We start from the raw sequence: 16,493 nt of genomic DNA on the forward strand, positions 1-16,493 counted from the left end.
GTCTGACTAACTTTTATTTCCTCTTCCATTTTAGCATACAGCTAATGCAGTATGTAATCTATGGCATTGCATCATTTTTTTTCTTATATGGAATAATCCTTTTGGCGGAAGGTTTTTATACAACAAGTGCTGTGAAGGAACTGCATGGTGAGTTCAAAACAACAGCCTGTGGCCGATGCATCAGTGGAATGGTGAGTACAGTCCTGCAGCGGTCACCCAGCTACCCAAAGGAAGAATAGTAACTGCCTTTTTAATATTTTCTGCACATTAGCGAAGAGCTTTGATCTGGCTTAGTTTGACTCATATGCTGTTTCACCACACGTTTTTTCCCACTTAAACTTTTCATACCCACCAAGAGAGAGGTATTCAGAATTGTGCACTGAGACCCATCTTGTCTTTGCACTTTGGGGAAGCTCAGCTGGATCCAGGCTTTGCAGAATGAGTTATTTAGGTACTTACATGTTCTAAACTCAGCTTCATGGTTGTAGATTGTAAATTTTGTAATGCTCAACCCAGGTGCTAAGTACATTTGGGCCTTAAACAGTTGTGATGCTTGGAGTTGGCATTAGAGCAGTAGTCCCCAGACTGGGGCGTGCCTCCCTGGCGGGGGCATGGTGGAACAGTCGGGTGGATGCAGGGGGGCCCAGGCCTTCCCTCATGTGGGGAGGGAAGGGAGCGCTACCCCCGCCCCACTCTGCCTTCAGCCCCAGCTGCAGCTTTGGCTCCCAATCGCAGCTCGGGCTGAGAGCAGAGTGGGGCGGGTTGGTGCTCCCTCCCCGCCCCACATGAGGGCAGGCCTGGACAGGTTCCATTACAGGTAAGGAGGAGCACGACAGAAGAAGTTTGGGAACTACAGCATTAGAGACTCTTAGAGGAGTACTACAAAAGTCTTTGAGAGTAGAGTTTATGCAGGATTATTTTAAAAAATAGTAAATCTTTAAATTTTTATAGTGCATTCCACCTGAGGGCCACAAAGTCCTTCAAATATCAATGAATCAAGCTTCACAAAACCCCTGAAAGCTAGACAAGTATTATTGTCCCATTTTTACAGATGAGAAACCAAGGCACAGAGAGAAAGCAACTGACTCAAGATTGCAAGAAGAGTCTTCAATACAGATGAAATATTTAAAACCTTTAAAAAGTTCCAAATGGTTTTCCCATCAGTACACTTAAAAAATAAATTAAAAGTAAAACTTCAAAATCTTGCCCACAGCTCCCTCATGGTTGTACTCTGTGTTTCTGTTCCTAAAATGTTTTTGAGACAGGATTTCAAAGCTGTCTCTGCAAATTTGAATTCAAAGCTGATAGTTATGAAGAAAGCAAAGGAATATGACTGGGATCACCCAGGAGGAAGTGTGGGTGAAAAGAGGCTTTTGGTGTGATTATATCGCATTTTAATAATTAAAACCTATTGCTGATAAATGTAGAGTTTTTCAGCCAAGAAAAATACAAAGGGAATAGCATGTTTGTATTGAACAAAGAGTAATTTTTCAACTGCATTATTTAATACACTTTTTTCAAAAAGCTAATATTAAATTGTCAGGTCATTTTTAATTTTAGAAGCATTTTATTTTCTGGCAAGTGTGACGTTAAAAAGATGACAACTGAATTATATCTAAGGCTTTATTTTCCGAAGGTCAGGACTGCAAAAATGCCTATACATTTGCACATCTCACTTTGAGTGCATAATTGCCTGTGCATGTTAGTTAACTGCAATCACATAAGTGACTATTCATCTCCTTATGTATATACCTATGTTACATGCAACTGTGATAAATGCATGTTCAAATGAGGCGCAAAAATGTAGTTTTTCCTAACTTTTTGAAAAATCTGACCACTTTTACTGTAGTAGCAGAGGTAGAAATTGTAACAAATATGCTAATTGAACCGTCATAAAATGTGGGAATTTAGAAGTGCCAAGAAGTAATAAGAGTTCTAAGAAGATACATTAACAATTAAAATGATGTTACTAAATGAACATAAAAAGGGAAATGTCTGTGTAACATTACAGATCTAGGCCATTACAATTTGTATGTAATTGTTGCCAGTGCAGCCAGCTCCCTCTTCCCATGCTGCTGATTCAGTTCTAGCAGATATGTTAGATTTCCAAGCTTCCAGAATGATTGTTGGATGCCAGTGCTATAAAGAGGAGTCATATCAGATCATCATTAAGACTGCATTTTTCCTGGCCATCATAGGAGTCAAGGATTCCATAATATTCATGTTGTGTTAGGGGAAGAAAAAAAAAAAAAAACCTGCCAGCCCCTCTCCCCCTCCCCCCCACCCCCCAAACCATCATATCCTTACTGAAGTCAATGGGAATACTTCTGGAGTGAAGTACTGTTTAGTATGAATAAAGAGTCTGGTCCTATAGAAATAAACACCCATGACCTTTAGGCACTTCGCAAGCACCTGCCTTCCCTCCCTGCCCCCCTCCCCCCTGGCTTCTCTGTCTTTGTTCCACTGCAAAATCCATCCCACTAATCAACCCTGGGTTATCCAGACTCTTCTCTCTTTGCCTTGCTCCCATGCTGCTTAGTGTCTCTGGGCAAAGTCCCATGACCATGTGGACTTTCTCCACTACAAATTTGCTCTGTCTTTCAGTTCTCCCATCAGCCTGACTGAGCAATACTCTTCTCCCTCAGTGACTCCCCCTCAACCCCAACCCTCCTTCCTCTTAACTTTCTTTTGGATCACTCTTTTCTTCATTAAACTGACCCATGCAGCCACTCAGACGCTCCGGTCCTTCAGATCCATTTCTACAGTAATGCTCATGGAGAACTGCCCCCGACAATGGCCTAGTAGAGGGCCATGGAGATTCTGATAGCCAGTTTATTTATATTTTGTGGTTTAAAAAAAACACCTTTTTGATTAGGAAGCATTGAATGGTACACATAGCTGGTCTGTGTACCGACAGGTTACCATCACTCTTAGCTTTGTCTTCCTTCCCAAGGCCCTCCATTTGTTTGTCACACCCTCTTGATTGCCTTGTCTCACACTAGACTGTAAGCTCTTCAGGCCATGGGCTTTCTAGTCTGTTTGTACAGTGGCTAACGCTACTGGTCCCAAGTCCCAACTGGAAGACTGGGGCACTACTGAAATACTACTGCTAAAGTGGACGACTGTGATAGTAGATAGTCTGGAACCAGTTTCACTGATGCTGAGTTCTGCCAAGTTAAACGCTGAACTGCACAGGAGGCCAATACAACTGGAGAGACCAAGGCAGTTACATTTCAGTAACAGCTTTAATTCCTCCAAGGCTGCTGAGATTGAGGTAGGCTGGGTTTACAAAGGTCTGGCCTGGCATCACAATCTCGCATCTATTTATCCTCATTGCTGCCAAAGCAAAGTTTGACTACATGCTAAAATGGGGAAAAAGGTAATTTTACGTACAAAACAGTGCCCACGTGAGATGCTCCCCTGGGGTCCTGAGATACCTTGCAACTACATACCCTTAGTGTGAAGCAATCTTCTTTATGCCTACTATGGTTCAGCTCCCTGAAACCAACAGCTTCTGTCTACCAAGCACTTACTTCCAGGTCTCACTGCAGACCTTGCCCTCCCTGCGCAGGTTAGTGCTAAGTACACATCAAACCCCGAGTCCTCCTTGCAGCATCCAGCCCCGTCACTAGCCACTCATGGTAATTACCAGGTAGGGTGACCAGATGTCCCGATTTTATAGGGACAGTCCCGATTTTTGGGTCTTTTTCTTATATAGGCTCCTATTACCTACCACCCCTGCCCCGATTTTTCACACTTGGTGTCTGGTCACCCTATTACCAGGCAAGCTGTCCCCAAAGAGACAGTGTACACACTGAGTGGTACAATTCAGGATCAGGTCCTTTATAACAAACCAGCACTAGAATCTACTTACCATAAATACAAATATGTTTATTTACAAAGATTAAGATTTAAGAGTTAGTGAGCAAGGATAATGAGAACAAGTTCTATCTTACAGTCTAAACTTAACTGTAACAGGCTAAAATCCTTGTCTAAAGCAGTTTCTCACATAAAGCAACCTCTCACTGTCCCTAGCCCACATGGCCAGGATCCAATTTTCATGAATGCAAAAAGTGCGGTCCTATTAGCTTCCTCCGTGAAGGATGACAAAATGTCTTTTTGCTTCTTATATTTCCCCAAACTCATTGTTTTCTCCCCCGAAGACAGGATGATCCCTGTGGTTTCTTTCCAGGGATGCTGGCTCTAAGGTGTCTTCCCATGCTCCTGTTTGTTTCACATCCCGCTTTGACCTGTTTTTCCTGTTGACTTTCACAGGGGTTTCCATTGCGTTGGCTTTACAATGCTTAATCTACGTAGGAATCTAGGGAGAAATCTGAAAATACGTCCCTTTGTCTGGCAAAACCAGTTTTTCACCTCTGCTAGTGCCACCTTAATACAAACTAGGAGGATGTATTTTCAGTACCTTGATATAACTTTTACAATATAATTGGTACATATGTTTCAATGAAGCTGGAGATACAGAACTAGCGCCTTCTAAATGTATTATTTATACATATCAGGGTAGTGAACAGAGGTCTCAACCAGAACCAGGGCTTCGCTGGGCTAGGCACTAACTATACACAAAAGTAAAAAACTATACACAAAACCAAAAAACCCAGTTCCTGTGTAACGACACAAACAGCTCCCTCTCCCAATTCCCTACTGTGGCCCAGTGCTGCAGGCAGTTGGGGACGGGCGGGGGAGCTGAGAACAGCCGAGTGCTGCCAGCGGAGAGGGGTGCGGGGAAAGGTGGAGTGCAGCATCCCGACCGAAGATCGATCGGGACGCGGGACAAACGCCTAAATATCTGGACAGTCCCGATTGTATTGGGACGTCTGGTCACCCTACGCAGGAAGTCTGCGATAGAGCATGGAACTGAATCAGATCTCCAGAAGCCCAGACCAGTGTGTAAACCACACCTCTCTAATGATACTCTCTACATGCTCTCTAAAGCAAAATTTAGTCTAGCAAACAATTCAGAACATAAAATAAAATTAGGGGCTGTTCCAAAGCCAAAATCAAGTGTAGTATCTGTTTAATATCTCAGACATCCTCTGCAACGATATTAAATCCTGCCAAAGGAGGGATTCTAGATGTTTCATCTCATATCTATGATTTTTTGTCTTGTTAATTTAAAACATTTTTAAACAGCTTGTCTTAGTTGATATACCCCTGCTAGGGTTTCTGGTGTCTCATTTTAGGAACCCAGATTAATTTTTCAGGAGACAAAAATGGGTTTCCTTAATGTTCAGAATTGACCCCACTATATCTCCAGAGAGATGCGCATGGTTTGATCCCCCTGCATAGTGTACAGCTGGCAAGAATTAGAGAATTTCTTGTATATCTGGTATATAATTGATTTTTTTAAATCTGTTATATTTGATTTGTTGGCATTTACTGGTTTTAACTTAAAATCAGAATTCCTGTTTCAGTTTAGAATTCTTCTAACCATGATTAATAAACTGCTCTTTCAGAAGACCAAGCTGTTTACTCGAGCAGATTAAAAATAGAGCATTTGAGTCTTACATGTTCACTACTGCCTTTGAGCCAAGTATTTGTTTAAAGAAAACAGCAAGCAAGAAATGAAAAATGCTGGCCTGGTCATTTTCCTACTGCCCAAAAGATCCTATTTACAAGGAAAAATTGTATGGCAACTGGCTTTTAATGTTTAACTTCCTGAAAATGACTTGTAGGAGCTTATTTAAAATATAGATACCCCTCCCCCCGGAGAAAGCATATTCATTCTGTTCCCTTCAGAGAATTAAACTTGAAATGTGTTTTCTTTGCCCAGTTTGTTTTCCTCACGTATGTGCTTGGAGTGTCCTGGCTTGGGGTCTTTGGCTTTTCTGCTGTGCCTGTCTTTATGTTCTATAACATATGGTCAACTTGTGAAGTCATCAAATCACTCCAGACAAATATGACCGTTTCAGGGGAGCAGATCTGCGTGGATGTCAGGCAATACGGTACTTATTTTAATACTGATTAAATTCTTTATTCTCTTTCCTTGTGCTATCTTCAGTTGGTTTGTCTGTCTTATCAGATGAACCAAAAAGCAGAGTATGGTATCTCTGAAAATGCCATTACTTTTCCAATTCATGCAGTTTATACTAAACTGAATGCATCTGGAAGAAGGTTAACTGAACAGGCAAGTCATGTATCTCAACTGATTTTGTAGCTGTTACCCATATTATTATATCAGGTTTAAATATAAAACAATCTCAAAATAAAATGCTTAGGAACAAAGAGGATATAAATTGATTTTTTTTAAATACAAAAAAACTTTAATTTTTTTCTTTTAAACAGATTTTTAAAATTTGAAATTATGACAATCTATTTTAAGGCCTAAACTTACAATAATCTATTAAAATAATTTAAATAATAAAATGCTGCAACAATGAACCATCCTCAAATTAATTAATTATTGGAAGGGTGCTGCTTTTTTCACGATATACAGAATCAGTCAAAAAATATTTAACTTTCGAGGTCAACTCAAGCTTTGTAAATCTTACATTAAAATAATACATTAAGTAAGCATCTGTATTATTTTCAGCCTCTACCGTGGGGTGACTGTAAGTCCAGTTGTTTGTGCAGAAAAGCTTTTGTCTTATTTCTTTTTGGTTTCAGTTTAGCTAGCAGGTTCAGAGAGAATATTTTTTTCATTTGGACTAGTTCATTCAAACTTGACAAACTCACTGGTAGTTGAAAGCAGGTCAACTTGTTTTCCTCTTCCAATCTATGAATAAAAACAAGGTGGTACAGGATGAGATCTACTAACTCTAAAAACATGAAGGATATGGAGCCAGATTTTCAAAAGGTATTTAAGACACCTGAAGATGCAGATAGGCACCTAACCTGCTATGGCACTTTCAAAAATTCCATTAGGCACCTAACTCGCATTGAAAATGATGGGAGGTAGGTGCCTCATGGGATTTTCAAGAGCCCCTAAGCAATTTAAGTACCTCACTCATTTATTTCAATGAGAGTGAGGTGCCTCGTGCGATTTTCAAAAGTGCTGTGGCAGGTTAGGTGCCTATCTGCATCTTTAAGCACCTAAATACCTTTGACAGTCTGGCCCATGGTGAACAGAAACATTCTGTCAATTCAATAACTAAAATGAATGACCTTTATTTAATAACTCAGTTTTAAATGCAAAGCATTTTAAGCTTATTTATTGTATGTAACCAGCAGTTTAATTTTATTTAACTAGTAAAAAAATATTTAAAATGCTGTTTTTGTACATTTAATTGAATTCCAATTTCTATCTAATTGCAACTTGACAAAAATCAAGTAAAAAAAAAATTCATCTAGTTGATAAATGCATCATTTACCAACTCCATCCAAATGCAACTTGTCTCAAATCCAGAATAAAATTTTATCCAGTGTAAATGTGCAAGACTCCAAATATGCACATCAGAATTGAACAATCACATTCAGTACATGTGTCTTTGACTAAGGAATCATTAGTACCCCACCACAGTATTTACTTGGCTTGGTGCTGTGTATTTTGGAATTGCAAAGCAGAACTAAAAGTGGTTATGGAGTAAATCCTGTGATGCTTTTTCTGCAGCTGTACCATGAATTTAAGATAAATTCATGTTCAGACAGTCTGCCCCTGCCACAACCACTAATTCCAACCAGGAGAGTTTGAACGGCTTTAATAGTGTTGAAAACTCTTCTTTAAATTGTATTGTGAAGACCGACAATAATATATTTTAAAGTGATCAACTGCAGATTAAAACTAACATGGCCAGGCCTACAAAATGAATTGAAAAACATGCTTGTAGTATATTTTAAATTAAAGATATTGACCTGTATTTAAGATTTACATCTGTTATGGGCCTAAAAGTTTAAACATTTAGAATCTTCCAGATCTCATTTACTTTAAAAACCAGGTCAGTAAATAAGCATCTTGTTCACTATGGGGGTGAAAGGGATTTATACGTACCAGGGTTCACCTAAAATGTTTTCTACCCATTGGAAATGAAACAGGAAATACTGTATTTTTGTAATTCTTCCCTACCACCAACTACACCAAAATAATGAAACCTTACTCAAGTGGTGTTTTGGCCTAGTAAGGACTTCAGTATTGAGCCCAATTCTGAAAGGTGCCACGTACCTTTTGAGAGCCGAATTGCCCCTCGTAATCGGGGGAGTTGGGCGTGCTCACATATGATAGGCCAACAGTGAGTAAAATCACCATTTGGCTGCCATATGGGAAACCTACATCTGAGAACATTTGGCAAGCAGCAGCTAGTCTTGGTGTATGGAGAATGCACAATCTGAGTGATTTCTTTGTAGTTTCTCCTGCCAACTCAAAGCTGTACTGGTCAATGTGTGGGTGCATCATAAGGGAACACAACTGGCATGTGGGTGGGGAGGAATAAGATTTGAGAGGAATGGAAGGTTATGCGTTGGCTGTTTAGAACTAACTGTACATTTTGCTTTGGTGTTGTCATTTCAGGTATCATCCCTTGGAATGCTGTACCAGGCAGGGCTTGTGGTCCAATTTTAGAGAACATCTGCAACACAAATGAGGTACAATAACAAACTACAGGGCTATTGCAGAAGCCAAAGAAAGTCATATTGGAAGATAAATGGGTTTTTCAGAAGCCTCTACTAACATGCCAAAACCACCATCTATGCAACAGTGGCAAATATCAATATTGTTAACATCTTTCTTCCTGCCATCCAAAGCCAGAAAAAAAACTGTTCTCTAACAAATTTTTTAAAAGTCTTCTGGGCTACCTGTTCTGTAAATAACCAGTAATATAAATAGAGCAATAGAGAAAAAAAAATTAAAAAATTTGCCGTGTTAGAGTTCTACATTGAAATGGCAAAGAGATTCAATTGTATTTTCCTCTAATCATTAAAATATTTGTTTTAATCTCTTCTTTTCTAGTTCTACATGTCCTATCACCTGTTCATTGTGGCCTGTGCTGGAGCTGGTGCCACTGTCATAGCCCTGGTGGGTAACATCCTCCATATTTCTAATGAAACTTAACACACTCCTTTCAGCTTTTAATAAGATATTAAACACCTTGAAAACAGTGATACCTCAACTAAAACAGAGTGACCTGTTGCACTTAAGCTTGTAGAATAGTCACCATTATTTAGGTGCATTGCACCTCAATGTAGCTTTCTTAAATTAGAACATCCATCATAAAGGCAAGCAAACTTTGAGGGGATAATACTTTGAATAGAACTTCGCTTATTGCAACTCTTTTAATAGCATTTGATAAATTACTCTGTTTGTAGTTTGCAATTCCAGTTTGACTCCGGATGGGGCAAGGCCCAACTCTGGTAATTTAAAGCCAGAAAAATCCCAAATTCTGGCCATAAGAAGTTAAGTTTTTATTCTTTAGAAATAACCAAACTTCTTGACTCTCTTGTTCTGAAATATCCTGCTTCTGGGATTTTTAAACTTGAGCCATTTCTCTCCCCAGTTCCTCCCTTTTTTTTGTTTCGCAGTGAAGGGAAGTATGTAAACCTGTTACTCTGCTTGTCTGAACCTAGGACACTTGGGGTCAGGTCACTGGTACTGGGCCTACAAAAGCTACTTAGGCAGCAAGTGGAAACGTAGCTACTAACAAGATGGCATGTTTCACTTTTTTTCTTACAGTAAGGGACTATTGGAGCTATCAACTTTTAACATCGCATTAGCCAAATTCAGGGGTGATATTCACTATTCTTCCACTGTAGCTGCCCAGGCCAGACTGTAGATTATATCTAAAACTGAGTAGCAAAATATTTGCTTAGTACAAGTCTTGAATCATCATCTGAGACAGTTATGTCTGTCATAGAATTGATCGAAAAATTGCTTGAAGAGGGCTTGAGCCGTCAGCTTATTGTATCTTACTCTCCTGTATTTTGTTCTTTTCCACCAGCTGATCTACATGATGGCTACCACATATAACTATGCTGTTTTGAAGTTTAAGAGTCGGGAAGATTGCTGCACTAAATTCTAAATTGCATAAGCCCAGTAAAGAGCTGCATGTGTAGCCTGAAATACCACTGACACTCTAGACTAAGAGTCTAGCTTTTCAATTTTGTTACAGTAATTTGTAAATAGCTTCAGTAAGCATCGTTTAGCATATCAGATTAATAAAATGACTTATTGTATATGAATTTTGATGTGGATGAGATCTGGCTATTTTCTAAACGTTGAGAGGATTCAGTTACTTTAGTTGTTGCAAATCCTCCTCTGAAGACAGGAGTTATTAAATGAAAGACATCCTAACAGTTCTCTCTCAAACAAATTTTTAAATGGCAGTGATTAGTTATTTTTCTCTCTTCTGTGCACTAGTTTCAATAGTAAGAATAAAGCATCCATTATAGATGGTGTACAAGGGACCAGGTTGATTAGAATAGTGCCAGCACATAGCTGTTTGACTGACATACAGTACCATGTGTTTACAAATGTATTTTTTTTTAAAAAGGCTCCCTATACATTTGCCAGTATTTCCAATGTATGGATGACAAAGTCACAAGGCACAGCCTATTAGTGGGGCTTCAGGAAACTCTACAAGAATTGAAACTTCAATACTAAATTTTCAAGTAACTGCCAAATCATGCTTTCTCTGGAAAAAGAAAATACCATTCTATAGCGCTGCGTAAAACAATCACTTTCCTTTTTGGACCCCAAACTGACTGTAAGAAACAGCATTTAGGTCATTTTTGTGCTGGTACTGTTTATGAAGTAGTAACTGATTTCTCAGTAGCCAGATCTCAAAATATAAGTTTGACTGTATGGGAAGTGAAACTGTGCATAGACCAACACTGTTGAAAAGGCACAAAAGAATCAAGGTGTTTTCAGATGTAGATTTTTCTTGCATGAAATTTGGTGAAAAGAAGATGGCAAGAGATTTTTACTGTGCAAACTGAAACAATTTCTATATATGCTCAAACTTTACCTGAAAGTAGAAAATGGGAGTTTAAAAAAAAAAAGTTATAAAAATGCCACCACTAAGATTTGTTAACTCAGCCTGCATGCTTTTGCTTATAGTTTCAGACTCACGTTTCCTTATTTAATTTCCCCATGTTAAAATGTAGCTTTTTATTATTCATAGTAAACAATGTTTACAATTTTAGGCTTCTTTGGGGGGGTTGAATGGAACGGGAGGGAAATCTCACCAGAATCTTTGCACTACATGTGTTTAAAGAAAAACACCACAAACTTAAGCATCAGTTATCGACTCTAAGCTTCAGAGTATATATTTGCCAAATGCAAAAAGCTGCTTATATTTTTGCTTTTTTTTCCTGTGTTGCATTTTAACAGATCAGTAAAACTCTTCAGTTCATTTTTACTACTTCTGCATACTAACACTCTCTAGCTAGTTTTTAATAAGCAAACTAGAAGATAAGCATGCAAAATTCTAGAAGTCAATTGAAATGAGCCACTGTGCTGTTTAATAGCAAAATGCTTATTAATGTAGAATAACTTTTGTTTAATGAACGTCTTAATCTGACTAGCAGCTCGCTTTGCCTCTTGACATGCTCACTAGCCATCATGCTCACCCTTCTCTTCCAGATCCACTTCCTCATGATACTGTCTTCTAACTGGGCCTACTTAAAGGATGCAAGCAAAATGCAAGCTTACCAAGATATCAAAGCAAAAGAAGAGCAGGAGCTTCAAGATATCCAGTCTCGGTCAAAAGAGCAACTCAATTCTTACACATAAAAGTTTGCCAGAGTAATTCAACAGAAGAATTTTGTAGTTCTGACAAATCGTCAAACAGCTGCTCTGCAGTACAGATGTATGTCTACCAAACAATCTAATACAGAAGTATAAAAACTTCACATTCAAGCTCCTGGAACATGTTCAAAGGGAAACCTTCCAGTGGGTAACCTTCCTTTCTTTAGTACAGATTTAAGAGGTTTCAGGTCCAGCCATTTTAAAAGGCAACACTTTGTAACAAGACCAGTCAGTCATCCTTTTGAGACTCTTGGTATTAATTCTTATGGCCTAAAGCTCGTCCACAAAATTGTAGTGGGTCACCCAAAACAGCAAGTAGCAGGAGATTTATGGCCATAAATAATTGCACAGTTATGAGATGTGATAAAACAATTATCCCAGTTCTATACCAAATGAAACTGTGGCTAGCTCATCAGATTTCTCATAGCTCACGTTTATTTACTGATACAATCTCAGCATGTAATAAACCAGCTGATTCATAAAAGGGCAAGTGTCTAACTAAACACACTTTTTTTTTTTTATGGGCTGAAGACCAGAAGTCCATTTTCAGAGCCACATCTTTTTCAATAATGCTATAGTGAGCCACTGTCACTCTACTGCACTTACTATCTGCGTAAGCTGGGTGCTGAGTAATCGCTCAGCTGCTCCAAGTTTTAATTATTTTTATTAATTGATGGATATGTTGATGGAATGTAGATGCCTGTCAAGATAATGATCCCCTTCTTTGAAAATAAATGTCAGCTTTGCCTTAATATTTATTTTCTATAAATGTCTTAGCATTTATATAGTAGCAGGAGACCATTATCTGTATTATTAAGCAAAAAGTGTTACCTTATTAAAATGAAACTGATTTGACTATTCCAAATGAGCAGACTAGTGAATCTGCAGAGTTTGACATAAGCTATAAAAAAATACAGCCATAAAGCAGACCACTGGTCAGCCATCTTTCTCTACTTCGGTGCTTAAGTTTATAGCCAGTGCTTATTCATTTTCTCTTTATAAAATCACAAAAAGCAAGTGTGGTGTTCAGCAAAAAATCTGGTGCCGTGTTAAAGTCATTTCCCACAGCAGTCTGCCTTCATTTTGTTTTTTCAGAAACATTCAGTGATATCTTGAGTATTAGTGATGGGTATAGTTGGTGTTTGTTCTTTACAAAATATATATAAGTATGGGGGGGGTAATCAAGTATCAGTCATTTGAAAAAAAATTAAATGGTAAAGTCAAGTTATATTCCCATGTTAAGTTAATGTGTGGTTTGATTAGTTTTGACTGTTGGCTGAATATTAAAATAAAAAGGAAGCACAAATTTCTTTAGCTAAGTCAATATTAAGATGTGGACAGACATTTTTCAAGTACTACCTTACAGTTGAATTTTTTGGTTAAATGCCTAAAAGTCTAATTTGACAGTTTTTAAAAAAGGGGCAAAGTGTCTGTAGAGCAGATGACAGTGTAGCCTAGTGTTTGTTTTACCTGTTGCATGAAAGAGAAACATTTCTACAGCAATGCAGGTGATGTTCTAGCCCAGTGTTTGCATAAGGGTAATGGAGGCAGTGTCTTAAAGCCTAATTCTTTTCTAGTTCGATGTAGCTATTACTGGGAGTTTTCTGAAGTTTTGTTTAAGTAGTCTAATATTTTTATGTAAAGAGCATTAAATTTTGCTATGTATAAATTTTTGTAACCTAACAGTGAATCAATATTTTCTATCAGTGCCAAGGGCTTCCTGTAGCTATATCCAAGTGTTACAATAAATATTTGTAGATAATAGACACACCATTTGTCTATACTTATTTTAAGACTCTCTTTAGACAGTTATAGCTGTACAAACAATGAGAAAGTTACTTTATTTGGATGAATTCTACATCTTACAACTTTTGAATTTATTTTTAAGTTCATCCTGAGTAAAATAATTCAATATTTATTGAATATATCACCAGACTGGGGAGAAATGCTACCAGGACTTTGCTTCTCGGTGGCATGCCACAGGCTGTAGATGTTTCCAGTGTGATAACAGCCCACAACTGCTACAGCATTTTAAAGAACAAATTCAAGTCGCATCATGCACCAAAGTGCTTTTCATAAGTTCTTAAAATCAAACTAATATCCTGGGCAGTAAACGTATAGGACAGAAAACCATGTGCATGATGTAATTATTTTTCTTCATATTTGGTTCTTGAGCATTCTACAAAATTGGAAATGTTCCTACCTCTCAATGCTCAGCTGCTATCCCAAATCACTCGGCTCTGCTGTGAAGTTACCTGTAAATATCCTCTTGAGCTAAATAATAATTTACTAAAAAAAGTTAAAGCAGAGAAATGACATTTCTTTCCTTCAATTTGCTTTTTTTAAAGGGATACAAACTATTAAGTGTGGCCAACTTGACTTCCCAATAGTGACTGTGGCTGAATGAAGAATCAGTCAATGTTAATTATTACACATCTCATGCACTCAGTTTTACAGAAAGAGATTGCTAACCCTGCAACCACCTGAGAGTCAAGCTAGGGTTTTCGACTTGTTACACATAACCATGACCCAAATCAAGTACACTACTAGTTGCACCTTCACTATACCTACTGTATAGTACAGTGGTTCTCAAACTTATTAGATTATGCCCCCTTTCTTTGTGGCTGTAGTAGTTTACATCTCCCGCCACACAAGTAAATATACAGATCGATGCAGCAGCAGTGCTTCACTTCAATCAGTTTCAGCTTCTTTGTTTTCACTTGAAGTATTATGTTTCTGTTGCAGGAGTGAGCCAACAAGCCATTGTAATAAGAGCAAAAGCAAAACTGTGATTGTGGTCCATGCTTACAATTTAATCCATTTGCTATGATGTGGTGTGTGCATTTATGTAAAGCTTATACAAAGTTGTTGCCATCTGAACAGAAATGCACAGCGCTACCTGAGGAGCTGATTGATCTGGAGAAGTCAGCTTTGCTAGTTATTTATTGCTGGTGGTAAAATGTGCAACGAAAGGGGTCCCCCACCCCAAATCTCATTCTTTCTCCCCCAGAATACATTCCCTGCTCCCCAGTTTGAGAACCTCTGGAGTAGTACATATTGCTGCTTTAAAATATTTACCCACAAACCAAAGAGTACTTCCATATTACATTTATTACTAAATTAGAAATTCTGTACCTCAATGAGAACATGTCAGAGCACAGGTGACACATTTTATTATAAAATACCAGAACAGTCTATAAAATGCAAACCTAAAAAAAGTAGAAGATGAAGACAGTTGTGCTTGTACCCTCTTATGGAATACTGACGATACCAGCAGTGAAACAGCATGAGGCTCACCTTTTAAAAACATGTATTTTTCTTCCCCCATCTTGCTGCTGCTATAGCAAAGTACTTAAACAAGTTATCTCCAGTGAAAAACTACACTAATCTAAAGGTGGTTTCAAAGAAATAGTTATCAGGTATCTATCAGAACGCATTAAAAATTGTAATCATAATCAGCATATCTGAACCTTGGGTCAGAGAGAGTCTTCTTGACATGCCATTTGTGAAACCAGCAATATAAGCATGCTGGAAAAGACACTCACTTTCAAATCTACTTACTTTGAATTTTCATTTTTATCATTTAATCTTTAAAACTCTTCTCTTAAGGCAAGATGGTATTTTTTAAAAAGTCACCTAATTTACCTGAAAAAATGTTGAACTGCTTTACATCCTAATAGAATAGGAACCTTTGCTTTTCAGTCACAGCCCAGCGCTTTTTCATGAATATGAAAACAAACACTTTCTGATCAACATGCTGCAGTGACTCCTAGAATATTTTGTAAAGATATGGGAAAGCTTAAAACACAAAGGTTAGGCCCTGTGCTTATGATTTTAGCAGCTATTAGTACTACCAGTCATAGTAGATTCATCTAAAATTACTCATTTGGGATAATGTCTTTGTAAAAGGCTTCTAATATGAACATATTAAACTTTAATTCTGATCCCCAGCTGAAACCATTGTGCATGAAAATATTCAGTTCTTGTGGTGTAGTGACTGTTTACATAACTTCACACCATCCTCCATTGTGCTGGTCATTAGGAGATAGTAGCTGCTATTCACCAGAAGTCTTCATCCGGTTCTCCATGAGAGACGCCTGCAGCACTAAAAGTGGGATGGAAGGGGAAAGGAATTATAAATTGGTTCTGAAGCAGTCTTCTACCTGAAATTTACTCATACTTCTAAATATCTTCCCTTTCTACTAGAAAGTTCCAGTTGCCTGAGATTTAAGAAGGGACAACCTCCTTAGGGTGACCAGATGTCCCGATTTTATAGGGACAGTCCCCAATTTTTGGATCTTTTTCTTTTATCGGCTCCTATTAACCACCTATCCTCGTCCTGATTTTTCACACTTACGGTCTGGTCACTCTAAACCTCCTACCTCTGGCTTTACAAATTAGCCTTTCAAATTACAGTGACATAGTCAATAGTCCCAGGCAGTAAGTGGATTCTTGAAAATTAATACCAGTGTCTGAGCATAAGCTTCTGACACAATGAAATCATCCTATCAAAAAATAAGAGGGTATCTATTTGTGAATCATAGAATATCAGGGTTGGAAGTCCAGCCACCTGCCTAAAGCAGGACCAATCACCAACTAAATCACCCCAGTCAGATCTTTGTCAAGTGTGACCTTAAAAACCTCTGAGGAAGGAGATTCCACCACCTCCCTAGGTAACCCATTCCAGTGCTTCACCACCATCCTAATGAAAGTTTTTCCTAATAGCCAACCTAAACCTCCCCCACTGCAACTTGAGACCATTGCTCCTTGTTCTGTCATCTGCTACCACTGAGAACAGTCT

At 38.2% G+C, this 16,493-nt stretch overlaps 2 protein-coding genes across 10 annotated transcripts in view; one reads left to right on the forward strand and one right to left on the reverse strand.

The window, feature by feature from the left end:
- Positions 1–13,458, forward strand: part of GPM6B (glycoprotein M6B) — a 130,247-nt gene extending 116,789 nt beyond the window's left edge. For 4 of the 6 annotated variants that reach the window (XM_054007534.1, XM_054007562.1, XM_054007524.1 and 1 more), the window contains 5 exons: positions 35–191; positions 5,792–5,963; positions 8,462–8,535; positions 8,900–8,965; positions 11,528–13,458. In XM_054007534.1, coding sequence (XP_053863509.1) covers positions 35–191; positions 5,792–5,963; positions 8,462–8,535; positions 8,900–8,965; positions 11,528–11,677 — 619 coding nt within the window. In that variant the 3' untranslated portion in view covers positions 11,678–13,458. Of the gene's footprint in view, positions 1–34; positions 192–5,791; positions 5,964–8,461; positions 8,536–8,899; positions 8,966–9,884 lie in introns of all 6 variants that reach the window. The other 2 variants (XM_054007543.1, XM_054007573.1) reach the window with 1 other exon arrangement.
- A 1,378-nt stretch (positions 13,459–14,836) lies between these two features.
- The window catches only part of OFD1 (OFD1 centriole and centriolar satellite protein), a 52,180-nt gene continuing 50,523 nt past the window's right edge, over positions 14,837–16,493 (reverse strand). For all 4 annotated transcript variants that reach the window (XM_054007498.1, XM_054007487.1, XM_054007477.1 and 1 more), the window contains one exon: positions 14,837–15,797. In XM_054007498.1, the coding sequence (XP_053863473.1) occupies positions 15,752–15,797 (46 nt within the window). In that variant the 3' untranslated portion in view covers positions 14,837–15,751. The remainder of the gene's footprint in view (positions 15,798–16,493) is intronic.

This window comes from Malaclemys terrapin, chromosome 1, assembly GCF_027887155.1.
Source record: "Malaclemys terrapin pileata isolate rMalTer1 chromosome 1, rMalTer1.hap1, whole genome shotgun sequence".
Classification (NCBI taxonomy): Eukaryota; Metazoa; Chordata; order Testudines; family Emydidae; genus Malaclemys; species Malaclemys terrapin.